The 13580-nt window shown below is 41.5% G+C and overlaps 1 protein-coding gene and 2 long non-coding RNA genes across 4 annotated transcripts in view; 1 reads left to right on the top strand and 2 right to left on the bottom strand.

Moving 5' to 3' along the window:
* LOC129621885 (uncharacterized) overlaps positions 1-8353 on the bottom strand; it is a 44258-nt gene extending 35905 nt beyond the window's left edge. For both annotated transcript variants that reach the window (XR_008699788.1, XR_008699789.1), the window contains exon 1: positions 8251-8353. This is a non-coding gene — a long non-coding RNA (uncharacterized LOC129621885). The remainder of the gene's footprint in view (positions 1-8250) is intronic.
* LOC129621884 (uncharacterized) lies at positions 2999-6684 on the bottom strand. Its single transcript, XR_008699787.1, has 2 exons — positions 5728-6684; positions 2999-5499 (listed from the first exon to the last, which is right to left on the bottom strand). It is a non-coding gene; the product is annotated as an uncharacterized LOC129621884 (long non-coding RNA).
* The window catches only part of GTF2A1 (general transcription factor IIA subunit 1), a 38767-nt gene continuing 32039 nt past the window's right edge, over positions 6853-13580 (top strand). Inside the window, exons 1-2 of the mRNA XM_055538822.1 lie at positions 6853-7263; positions 11259-11360. Coding sequence (XP_055394797.1) covers positions 7234-7263; positions 11259-11360 — 132 coding nt within the window. The 5' untranslated portion in view covers positions 6853-7233. The remainder of the gene's footprint in view (positions 7264-11258; positions 11361-13580) is intronic.

The following is a 13580-nucleotide window of genomic DNA, read 5'->3' as shown; positions in this document are numbered from 1 at the left end:
AACAGAACTCAAGCATACTACTACTACTACTACATCGCTTCAGTTGTGTCCGACTCTATGCGACCCAATGGACGGCAGCCCACCAGGCTCCCCTGTCCCTGGGATTCTCCAGGCGAGAACACTGGAGTGGGTTGCCATTTCCTTCTCCAATGCATGAAAGTGAAAAGTGAAAGTGAAGTCACTCAGTCATGTCCGACTCTTAGTGACCCCATGGACTGCAGCCTTCCAGGCTCCTCCGTCCATGGGATTTTCCAGGCAAGAGTACTGGAGTGGAGTGCCATTGCCTTCTCCAGAACTCAAGCATACTATACAAGAAAATCACCAGGCTATCACAGAAGAACAAAAAGAAGAAATGAACAAAGAAGAACATAAACAACTGGAAAACAAGGTTTAAAATGGTTGTAAGCACATACTATCAATAATTACTTTAAATGTCAATGGACTAAATGCTCTGATCAAGAGACAGAGAGTGGCATATTGGATTAAACAAGAACCTACAATGTGCTGCCTACAAGAGACTCATTTCAGGGTAAAAAACACAAAGAGACTGAAAATATTGAGATGGAAAAAGATATTTCAAGCACATGGAAACAGAAAGTGGGGGTGGAATGGGTAGCAATACTCATATCAGCAAAAACAGACTTTAAAACAAAGGACATAAAAGAAAGCAGAGAAGGACATTCAGTTCAGTTCAGTTCAGTCGCTCAATCATGTCTGACTCTTTGCAACCTCCATGGACTGCAGCACTTAACCAAGGAGGTGGCTATGTGTAAAAACTATAAGACACTGATAAAAGAAACCTAAGATGACTCAGAGAAATGAAAAGATATCCCATGTTATTACATTGAAAGAATTAACACCGTTAAAATGACCATACTACCCAAAGCAATCTACAGATTTAATGCAATCACTATCAAAATACCCAAGATATTTTTCACAGAACTAGAATAAATAATCCTAAAATTTACATGGAATGACAAAAGACCAAAAGAATCCTGACAATACTACAAAGCTAGAGTATCAAAGCAGTATGGTACTGGTACAAAAAACAGACAATGGAACAGAATAGACAGCCCAGAAATAAACCCACACAACTACAGTCAATTAATCTACAAAAAAGAATATGAAAGAACATAACATGGAGAAAAGATAATCTCTTCAACAAGTGGTGCTGGGCAAGCAGAACAGTGATATGTAAATCAATGAAACCGTAACACTCCCTCACACCATATACAAAAATAAGCTCAAAATGGCTTAAAGGCCTAAATTTAAGACATACTACCATAAAACTCATAGAAGAGAACACAGACAAAACATCCTCAAACATAAATAGTAACAATATCTTCTTAGATCAGTCTCCCAAGGCCAAACAAATAACAGCTAAAATAAACAAATAAGACCTAATGAAACTGAAAAGCTTTTACACAGCAATGGAAATCAGAGACAATGTGAAAAGACAACCTACAGAAAGGGAGAAAATATTTGCAAACAACGCACTCAACAAGGAGCTAATATTCAAAATATACACACAGCTCATATAACCTAATATTGAAAAAAATCCAGTCAAAAAATGGGCAGAAGGCCTAGACATTTGTTCAAAGACATACAGATGGCCAATAGGCACATGAAAAGATGTTCAACATTGCTAATTATTAGACAGTCAGTTCAATCGCTCAGTCATGTCCGACTCTTTGCGACCCCATGGACTGCAGCATGCCAGGCTTCCCTGTCCATCACCAACTCCTGGAGCTTGCTCAAATTCATGTCCATTGAGTCAGTGATGCCATCCAACCATCTCCTCCTCTGTCATCCCCTTCTCTTCCTGCCTTCAATCTTTCCCAGCATCAGGGTCTTTTCCAATGAATTAGTTCTTCGCATTAGATGACCAAAGAAAATACGAAATTATTAGAGAAATGCAAACCAAAACCTCTGTGGGGTATCATCTCACACAGGTCAAAATGTCTATCATCAAAGATCTACAAATAATAAGTGCTGGAGAGGGTGTGGAGAAAGGGAACCCTCTTATACTGTTGGTAGGAATGTAAATTGGTGCAGTGACTATAAAAAACAGTATGGAGGATCCTGACAAAACTAAAAATAGGCTACCATATGACCCAGCAATCCAACTCCTGGATATATACCTAGAAAAGATGAAAACTCTAATTTGAAAAGATACATGCACCCTAATGTTCATAGCAGTACTATTTACAAAGCCAAGACATGGAAACAATCCAAGTGCCCACCAACCAATGACTGCCTTCAGAAGATGTGGTATATATTTCTGGTGTGTTCATGTGTCTGTATATATATCACTGAATATTAGTCAGTCTTAAAAAAGAATGAAATATCACCATTTGCAGCAACATAGATGGATCTAGAGATTAAACTTAGTAAAGTAAGTGAGACAAAGAAAAGGAAGTATTATATGATATCTCTTACATGTGGGATCTCAAAAAAAATCCAAATGAACCTAACAAAACAAAAACAGATTCACAAATATAGAAATCAAACTAGGGCTACCAAGAGGGAAAGGGAGGGTGGAGGGATAAATTAGCAGTATGGAATTAACAGATACAAACTACTACACATACAATAGATAAGCAACAAGGATTTACTGTATAGCACAGGGAACTATATTCAATATCTTATAATAACCTATAATAGAAAAAAATCTGAAAAAAATACACACATATAACTGAATCACTTTGATGTATACCTGAAACTAACACAATATCATAAGTCAACTATACCTCAAATAAAAATTAGGTGAAACCAGAATATACTATTATTTGGTAGGACTGAAATATATCAGTGCTTTTCACACTTTGAATGAATGCAGTATATACCTTGAATGAATGCAATAACTATGCAGTATACTTTACAATAAGACTTTCATTAGGATTAGCAAGTTTGAGATATAAGATCTTTCCTCTCAACTTCTGTATCCCACAAAAGAAACCAACACTATTGAACATATATGAGCTGCATGATGCCTATATACATTACATCATTTGCTTTATTTATTCATTTATCATTATTTAAGATATAGGATAAAGGGAAATTACAAAACGATATTTTATTTTAAGCCAATGAGTAGTCTTCTTAGATTTTCTTCTTCCTTGGTATTGTTGCTTAATAGTCATTTGGACAATAAAACATTTAAATGCTTGGACACACTGAAGTTTGGTGTCACTCTGTTCATGGTATATTAAAATTTAGGTATTGAGTTTTTCCTTTTCTTTCTTGACAGTTACTCAGTGTTAGGCAGATATTAATATTAAAAGAAATAAATAAGTTTTTATTCTCGAACATAAAATGTTTTGAAGTTAAAAAAAATATTCATTTAGAGGCAAGAGCACTACTAGGTTACTATCTAAGTATGTGACTGCTATAAAGTATGAATTCACAAACTGAAAATCCAATATAAGTGTTTCATATATGGTATAAGGAGATGATAAAATTAGAAAAGTTATTTAAACTTTCATATATAAAGAAAAAGTTTCAGTTCAGTTCAGTTCAGTCACTCAGTTGTGTCCAACTCTTTGCGACCCCAGTTCAGTCACTCAGTTGTGTCCAACTCTTTGCGACCCCATAAACTGCAGCATGCCAGGCCTCCCTGTCCATCACCCACTCCCAGAGTTCACTCAAACTCACGTCCATCGAGTCAGTGATGCCATCCAACCATCTCATCCTCTGTCGTCCCCTTCTCCTCCTGCCCCCAATCCCTCCCAGCATCAGAGTCTTTTCCAATGAGTCAACTCTTCGCATGAGGTGGCCAATATAATGGAGTTTCAGCTTTAGCATCAGTCCTTCCAAAGAACACCCAGGACTGATCTCCTTTAGAATGGACTGGTTGGATCTCCTTGTAACCCAAGGGACTTTCAAGAGTCTTCTCCAACATCATAGTTCAAAAGCATCAATTTTTCGGCGCTCAGCTTTCTTCACAGTCCAACTCTCACATCCATTCATGACTACTGGAAAAACCATAGCCTTGACTAGACAAACCTTTGTTGGCAAAGTAATGTCTCTGCTTTTGAATATGCTATCTAGGTTGGTCATAACTTTCAAAGAAAAAGTTTAGATAAAAGCAACTGAAATATGATGGTAACCCCAGTCTTACATGGGAGGTTTTCTGTTCACAAATTTTCAGTTTTGTGAAGTCGAGAGCTGTGACCTCCAAATTACTCAGACTACCATTTTGGTGCAAGATCAGAAAATGTCTTTTTCAGAATTAGACTAGCTGACATATACATATTGTGATTGAAAGCACATTATAGTTAAATGAATATTGGAAAACAATTGGAATGGAATCCATGATGGTTTCTTAGATGCTAGTCATGGGAGAGGAGCAGTGGTGAAGGTAAATGTGCCATGCTCAGTTGCCTTCCACTCTGTGCAAAGTCATGGACTATAGCCCTCCAGGCTCCTTCATCTGTGGAACTTTTCGGGCAAGAATGTTGAAGAGCGTTGCCATGTCCTTCTCCAGGGGATCTTCCCAAACAGGGACCGAACGCATCTCCTGCATTGGCAGCAGGATTCTTTACCACTGAGACACTTGGGTAAATATGAATCAAGGTATTATTGTAATGTAGAGTATGTAAAAGGAGGTTGATGCAGAGCCTCCAGGGAGTCTGAAGGTCTTAAATGGAGGCCTGGACTCAGTTTTCTGCCTTTTTAATCCAGTCACTGTACTCTATTATTTTACAGGTCAGATCCAGTCAGAGAATAACTGTCATCAATTCCTTTAAGGAATAATTCTGTGGCAAATAAATCTCATAAATTCTTCCCCATGCCCTATCTGCAATGATCTTAATTTTAACAGCAGAGCACTTATCATTCAAGAACATGAAGCGATAAAGAAAATGAGGTGAAAAGTGAGGGATTCCACAGGCAAACAGCAGTATTATACTTAAATAAGGCACCAGCATGTCGTCTTAAAATAGAAAAGTAAAGTATTGGTTAGTATTAACTTTTCCGGCTAAAGGTCACCTGACATTTAAATGAACTACAAATATTGACAGAATCATAATTTTATATAATGTATAAAGAACACTAAAGGAAATCAACCCTGAATATTCATTGGAAGGACTGACGCTGAAGCTGAAGCTCCAACGCTTTGGCCACCTAATGCGAAGAGCCAATTCACTGCAAAAGACCCTGATGCTGGGAAAGATGGAAGGCAGTAGAAGGGGACATCACCGACTCAATGGACGAGTTTCAGCAAGCTCCGGTAGATGAAGGATGTGCTGCAATCCATGGGGTTGCAAAGAGTCAGACACAACTGAGCGGCTGAACAGCATAAAGAACACTATCATTTTCTGTGATTTTTTTTTTTTCCTTTTGATGCTCCCAAACAAGCAACTCTGCAGGGAACTGAGAAGCAAGTGATGTTCCTCCAATATGGCTTGAGACTATGTAACTTTGACATTTTGTTTTGCTTTGCCTTTTGAAGATAAACTCCCTCATTTGTCCAGACCACATTCCGTCTCTGGAAATTCCCTATGGACAAAAAAATTAGGTACTGTTAAGTTCCACCTTTTAAAACATAGAACATTCTCTGTTGTGTGAAATGCTGCTATAAAGGCGGGTGATTAGCTTCCGCAGAGTACGTCAAATGTCTATTGAGCTGCACCCCAAGACAAGAACATTTTCTGCCCGCTCTTTAGCAGCAACAGACCCTATCAGTTGTTGGGGGTCAGAGGCCCAATATTTCAGATGTTAATATACCTTGGCCACGTGGAGTCACTGAACTGGGGCAACGTTTTTAAAAACCGGTGGGACTTGTGCAGTCATAATCCCGGTGATCCGTTTCGGGTTGAAGAGGGAGGGGGTGGCTTTTTCCACTGCCTTGAAAAGTCATTTAAAGTACGTGGGATAGTAGAGGCCGGACCTTTGGGAAACTTGAAACCCAGAGGCTTCGTGGATGTACCCGCGGAGACAACTCATCTGGCTTCAGGTGTCGTTGATTCTGGAATGTGTTAAAGTGGGGAGGGGGGTGGTGTGGCAAATCAGCTTTTAGGAACTCGGTACAATTCTGCAAGCTAAAGACCCAGGCCAGGCGAGAGGTGCCCACGCCTCCGAATGTGGTATTTGAGCTGAGCTCCTCTTCAGAGATGACTCCGCATTTGAACCTCTGCCCACGGTCCGAGCGCGCGCGGGCGACGGGGTGGGGCACGTGACCGGCTCTCCTCCGCGGCCAGGCCTAATGGGGCGACCGCCACTGCCCCTTCCACATCTTCGAGCCCCTCCAGCGCCGGACGGCGTATAGACACCCCTCAGGAGGCGGTCCCCCAGCTAGCTCTGGACTCCAGGGTTACCAGCACTCACGCCTTTTCTCCGGCAACGGTTAGCGAGCCCCTATCTCCCGAAGGGAGAAGGAAATGGCTACCCACTCCAGTATTCTTGCCCGGAAAATCCCACGGACTGAGGCGCCTGGTGGGCTTACAGTCCACAGGGTCGCAAAGATGCGGACATGACTGAACCACCTCACTTTACTTCACTATCCCGAAGCAGCTGCCCGAGACTTCCGCCTGGGTGCCGACCACGTGATCACGCGAGACTTGGGGAAGCGGCGGGCCTTCTTCACAACTTTAAGTCAGCCCCGCCCCTCACGACGCCCTCCACAGGGCTCGACAACGCGGCCTGCGGCGGCCTCCGCCCCGGCGCGCCTGCGCACGCGGCTCTCGCGGTGTTCTCGCGCTCGGCCCCGCCCACCGCTGCCCCCGCCCTTTCCGCCCCTCCCTCCCCCCCTCCGCCCTGTCTCTCGGCGGCGGCGGCGGCGGCGGCGGCTCGCGCAGCTCGTTGGCTCACTATATAAAGGGGAGAAGCGGGCGGACCGGACGGCTGGAGCTGCAGCCGGTGGCGGCGGCGGCGCGGGGAGCGGCGACTGGTGGTGGTTTCCCTCCTTGCCGCGGGGGTGGGGAGCGGGCAACGCCCCCCGGGACCCCTGAAGGGTCGTGGCCTTTTTTTTTTTTTTTTTTTTAAAAGGGCGATTCTCGAGTTTTTTTAGCTCCGGGAGGACTCCCCCTCCCTCCGTCCTCCCCTTCCTCCTCTCGCCGCTCCCCTCTCCTCCGTCAGGATCCGATTTTGTTTGAAAGATTTCCCCCTCAGTTTTGCGGTGGCTTGGGTCACCCTCGAGTGTTCTTTTTTTTTTTCCCCCTTTCTTTTTCGTTTTGTTTTCATCTTGTTTCCTCGGGGTGGCCCCCCCCACTCTTGTTTGTGTTGTGTGTGGAAATGGCGAACTCGGCAAATACAAACACCGTGGTAAGGACGTGGTTCGGTGGCCGGCGGGGGCTTCGTTCAGGCGGCGAGCAACGGCCGGACCGGGCGGGGGCGGGGACGGCGGCGACTCCCCGGCCTCGACTCTCCTCAGCCGCCCGCGCGCGGCCGCCGCTTCCCGCCTCGGGCGGCGCGGGCCGGGGCGGCGGGGCGCGGGGGGTGGTGGGGGGCGGGCGCCGGGGCTCGCGGCGGGGGCGCCGGCGGCGGGGAGGGCGGGGGCGCCGGCCGGGCCTGGGGCCGCCGCGGGGCGGTTGGGCCGGGGCGAGCGCGCGGTCCCGGCCCTCGACCCCCCCCGGTCGCCAGGAGGGGAGGGCAGGAGGGTAGCCGCCGCTTCCCTACCCACCCCCCTCGCCCGCCCGCCCCCGAACCGGCAGGAGAAGGGGCTCCCCGCGAGCCGCCTCAAAGAAAAACCGGCGTCTGGGGGAGCCGGGCGAGTCCCCCCTCGAGACCCACCGCGATCCACTGTTAATGTGGTGGAAGGCGAATGGCTACTCTGGGGGTTACTCTGAGGTGTTCTGGCGGTTGTGCTTAGGGAGCCTTCACTGGGGCCATTTTATGTATTATTTAAAAAAAAAAAAAAAAAAGACGAAGGTTGAAAAGCACTTATCTCGGTTCCTTCTGAATCGGTAAAATGGCGAAGGGGAAGCAACCCCCCCCCCCTCCCCGCACGTCGTATATACCTCCGACTAGCAAAAGCACCAAAACAAAACAAAGCCTCCAGTGGTCCAAAGTGCCCCGCTTTCGCCTTGAAATCTGCCAACTTGCCACCGTTGGTCCTTTTTTTTTTTCCTTTTTTCCTTGCGATCACGTAGGTTTGCAAAAAGCAGTCACATAAATAACCTTGTCTGTCAGTCACCAACGCAGTGTGATCACGAGTCCACCCCCACTCTTTTTTATTTTTATTTTGACAATAAAACACGTTTCTGCCCGGTCCCAAACGCAGACCAGCCCCGCGGCAGCCCGGCCCCGTACCGTTGACGACTCGGGTCGATCCATCATGGCTGCGGCCGCTTACCCTGCTTTTCAGTCCCTGAGCCTTGTGGTCCTCCTCCCTTTGGCTGCCCTGTTTATATAGAGCCATTGCCGCTCTCTAATATAGACTCTGCCAGGATGGGAAGGTGCTTTTCAGGCCTACGTCACCGCCTCTCCATTTAAACACCAGATCCGGCTTTAAATAGTGAGAGCTGCTGAGAGCGGGGCTGGGAGGTGCGTGCTCCCGAGGCGAGAAGCAGGCGCGTGCAGAGCTCACTTTTATTTCTAGGTCCTTTTCTGTCCTGTAATTTTGTGCCCAGTCGGGGCGGCCTTCGGAGCCGCAAGTTTTTGTTTGGACGCAGCAGCTGGGATTTGCCGGTCTTTGTTAGGGGAGAATAGACTTGCCGTCTCTTCTTTTTATTTTTGTTTTTAAAAACAATTTTAAGCTCAGATGTCTAGTCGTTTCTGTATTTAAGAAGGTACATGCACTATTGTCAGTTATTGTTTTAAAAAGCTTTATTAACTGCTAGCTGTAGAGGGTTTGATTTTGGTAGTATTTTTTCACCGAGCATTCAGGACATGTTAGAAATACAGCTGCTAATATTTCATCATGTTTTCCTATAATAAATGTTTGAGACACACAGCTTTGCAAAGAAATAGAGAAGTGCCTAAACCTTCGACGTAGGGTCTTGTGTCTACAGTATATTAATTGTTAGGGGAATTGTGAGTAATGTGAAGAGGCTTAGTGCAAACTGGGTATTAAAAAAGTTCAAAGTAGACTTTTTGCTGCATTGAATGTTCATATGGTATCCAGTGTAGAAATTAATCCAGTTTATTTTCCAGTATTGTACTAGGAACTAACACTTTTGAAAGAAATTCTTTGTTACTTAATGACACTAATGGCCCTTTAATTTACGAGTTTGGAATATCTGGTGTTTGAAAACCAGGACAAACCTCAATTACTGTGTATTCCATAAAAGGCAAAAACTGGTTCAAGTAAAGTTTAGCATTTTAAATAATTTGGAAATTGCTTTTTTCAAATATTGCCTATGTACTCGCATACTCTGAAAGACAACAGTAATTTGGGTGCTTTTTAACTCTTGAACAATTTAAAATTCTGTACTTAATGATGAATACACATTTCCCTTTAACTATAGTGCATACGAATGCATTAAGTGGTCAGGTTGTGGGTTAATTAAAGCAGAAAAACAAAATATTAAAGCAGGATTGTTTCATTAACTAGGGAGTGCCAGAAGAAAGCACATTGTACCAATAAATGTGCAGATATCCAAGCAGAATATTTTTAGGGATGATTAACTTCAGAAACATTACAATTATTTTGCTGAAAAATAAATTTATATTGTCAATATGAGATTTACACTGCCAATTTAAAATTACACTGCATCTTTATAATGCCTTGAATCATTGGTTAAAAAAACTTTATAAATGTATTTTTATAATTCAGTAGTTGAATCACTATAGATAAAGTAATATCCATAGTCAGGCTTTCCTTGTTTATAGAATCAGAGAGACATTTTAAGGAGATATTGTAGAGATGGCAGAAGTCACTTGAATAATTTTAGTTCACAGAGACAGATGTGGCAAAATAAAAAGAAGTGGAACAGCAAAGGTGAGAACTCAGATACATTGTTATTCTGTTGCATTGAAAGGGAACAAATGGATTTTAATGGTTGAGGTAAGTTATATAGAGGAACATACTTGTATTTTTGGCTGGACAAGGACACATAAAGAGGTTTCCCCTGTGATAACAGTATTGCTGATGGAGATGCTAATAAAACTTTTGTGTTTGAGGTTTGCTTATAAGAGCAAACCTTTGGTTTTATTGGGTAGCAGTAACTTTTACCTTAAGCAACATATAAAGTGCAAATAATGACAAAGCATTAAAACAAAAAGGCTGTTAATAGCTTTTTGTGATAATGGATAGAATTTATAACAAGGTGGTTCTGGTTTTACACTCTGACAGCAAACTTCCTTTTGTCCAACATGTTAAAAATAGGATATGGGTTGGGCAAATTGTTCTCTTAATTTTTGGTTTTTTAAAAATACTTTATATACTTTTGAAGTGCTTTCACATCTATTCTCATTTTACTTTTTGGCAACCTTCTAAAAGCCCCCCCTGCCCAGTAATGCCAATAATAACAGTTATGATAATAATAGGTTAAAAAATAAGTATCAAGGCTGCTCAGTATTCTGTTCCAAGAGTCATCTGGGCAGCTCCTTGGTTTTAGTCTCTCCAGTCATGTCTGACTCTTTGTGACCCCATGAACCCACCAGGCTCCTCTGTCCATGGGATTTCCCAGACAAGAATGCTGGAGTGGGTTGCCATTTTCTTCTCTGGGCAGTAGTAGGAGAGAAATCCTGGAAAAGAGATCATTGTGCCTTGTTCCTCTGAGACCGAGACCTGTCATTGTGGTTATAGGAAAGGCCTTATGGTATAATTTAAAGGTACAGACTGGGTAACAAAAGCCAAAATCAGGTGATTTTAAATTTGAGTACTCATTAACTTGCAAATTACTGCCAGGCAAATGATCACAGAACATAAGACTCTCCGAAGTCTTAAGAGAGAGATGAGGTTAGGAGATACAACGGGTTAAACTAAGCAAGGAATAATAAGAACCAGACATAGCAACCAGTAATACTATATTGTTGGGTCCCATTGACTGTTTTGACTATAACAACATAGAAATTATAACCGAAAATAGTGTGGGCTTTTTATGTGTAATGATCTTCTGTGTTAAATATGAATTGTATTAAATAGTCATAAAACTTTAGTTACAATATGCAGTCATCAAGTCATTCAATTTAACTAAGGCAAATGATCTTTTTACAATGATCATTCCTTTAAAGTTACATCTTCTAAAATAAGTTTTAGAGTTAGAAAAACGACTATTGTGTTAATTTGTTTTGAATTTGTGAAACGTTACCTATTTTAATATGTGAAAAACAGTCTTTTTCAACAGTCTTAAATTTTTATTTTCCCTTTAAAGCCTAAATTATACAGATCTGTGATTGAAGATGTTATTAATGATGTGAGAGACATCTTTTTGGATGATGGAGTCGATGAACAAGTTCTGATGGAACTAAAAACTGTGAGTTTGCCTTTTTTTTTTGCTTTTTTAACACTCTTCATTCAAAAACGATACTCCCATTATTTTTTCATATGATGACCATTTGACTTTGTTGCAGGAGGCGGTGTAGTTATGTGAAGGATGCTTGTTTTGAATTCCAGTTCTACCATACATTCTTCCTCTGACCTTAGGCAAACCACTTATATTTCAGTTTCTGTATATATCAGATGGGAGTTCATAGTACTTACCTTTTAGGTTTGTTTTGAGGATTAAATGTAATAACTGTCTGAAGTGTTTAGCACAATGCCTGGCAATAGTATTAGCTATTATTAGTGGGCAGTTTAATTTATGATCTAATAACTTCATATTTACATTCCTGTAAGTTTTTTTTTCCTCTCCTTTTTTTTTTGTTGTCTCAATGAATGGATATTCTAAAATGTGTATGCTGTAGAGATTGAGCAAGTGCTTGATAAATTTCACATTCTGGAGTCAGATTTTCTGTGTGGGCCAAGTATTTGGTTTATCATATAGCCTAGTTTGGGAGTGCCTTTTCTGTCTCTTAGATGTATGTGGATTTAAGCAGAAAAATACAGATATTTTTATTTTACATTTGTGTTTTCTTATTGATCTAATGAGGCATGAAATCAAGGAGTATTTTTACCTTACTGCTTAGAACCGAGGTTCTCAAAATATGGTCCATGGACTTTCCCACAGGCTCTTCAAGGGGTCGGTGAGGTGGAGCAATGCCCAAGTCTGAATAATCATAGTATGTCTCTCACATTTCCAGTAAAAGTTGTATTACATGAAAAAAGTGACCAGTTAAACTTGAAACTCAAATGAACAAGTGCTATTGCTTGAGATAACTGCTCCATATGCAGCAGAAGTGCATTATGCATGCTTCATATTTTGATGCACTGACTGTTAAAATTATGCTTACTTTTACAGTTGAGATAAGATCATTGTTGATATTAAGATATTCAATTGTTGGATATTCTGTAGTGGGATGCGTTAACATTAGCCTATCTGCATACTACACTGAACTCACATTTTCCAAATGATCAATGCATGATGTTGCAAAATCCTTTCAAAGTTAAAGATAAATGAATGGATTTTAATCTAAGAATATGAAAAGTTAATTAGTATGTGGTTTCACATAGTACATTGCAGCTAACCTTTAAGAAACCATTACTTAAAATACTTCTTCCTTTCCCAGCTACTTAGCTGTGGGAAGACAGATTTTCTTAATATATGTCGATGAAAACAAAGTGAATGCAGAAGCAGATGAGAGAATCCAACTATTTTCCTTTAAGCCATTTCTCACTAAATTTTATTTGGAAGACATGGTTATTTTCATTGAAAGTATTTATGTTAACATATAATGGATACATGTTACTTTTAAATAAGTAAAAGTTTTTTTTTCAATCTTATTTAAAATTTTGTAAAAGCTCATTGAGGGACTTGCTTGGTGGTCCAGTGGCTAAGACTCCATGCTTTCAATGCAAGGGGCCGGGGTTTGATCCCTGGTCAGGGAATTAGGTCCCACATTGGGCAGCAGAGTGTTCACGTGCAGCAACTGAAGAGTGCACATTCCACAACAAGGATGGAATATCTCGTGTGCAGCAACTAAGACCCAGTGCAGCCGAGTAAATAAATAATTCTTTATTTTTAAAGCTCATTGAGGTCCTCATTAATTTGTGAAAATGATAAAGGAGCCTAAGGCCAAAAAGTTTTAAAACTGCTGGCTTAGAGGCTGGAAATTGAGCTCCTTTAGAGCTATGTATAAATAAGAAATCGCAGTTAGTGAATGCTATGTAGCACTTGTTGTGGTCTTATTTATCCGTTCAACAGAGGTGTGGAGGCTGCAATTTAGCAACTTATAAATTTAAATAAAGCAAATCTCACTTGTATTGTGGTGATGAAATATATCTTAGAATATTGCAGCATCTGTAGGCAGCTTCTGTAGGGTTTTCATTAAGAGTCTGCCCATGTGAGGAAGGGAAAATACAGGTTTGAATGAGACGAGGAAACATTTATTTACCTTAGGAGAAATGTGATGGTTACTGCAAGTGAAGAGTAGGTATCTAAAAATAAAATGAAGGAATGCCAACTCTGAGATATGAGTTGGAAAAATAGCAATGGAAATTGCTCAAACACATAATGTATCTCAGAGATATGAATAAGAAGAGTATAAACTTACTTTGATTCCTTAGTGTTTTTTGGAATGAATATTTTACAAATTAT

Source organism: Bubalus kerabau, chromosome 10 (genome assembly GCF_029407905.1).
Source record: "Bubalus kerabau isolate K-KA32 ecotype Philippines breed swamp buffalo chromosome 10, PCC_UOA_SB_1v2, whole genome shotgun sequence".
NCBI lineage: Eukaryota > Metazoa > Chordata > Mammalia > Artiodactyla > Bovidae > Bubalus > Bubalus kerabau.
This window is presented reverse-complemented; position numbering and strand designations above follow the sequence as displayed.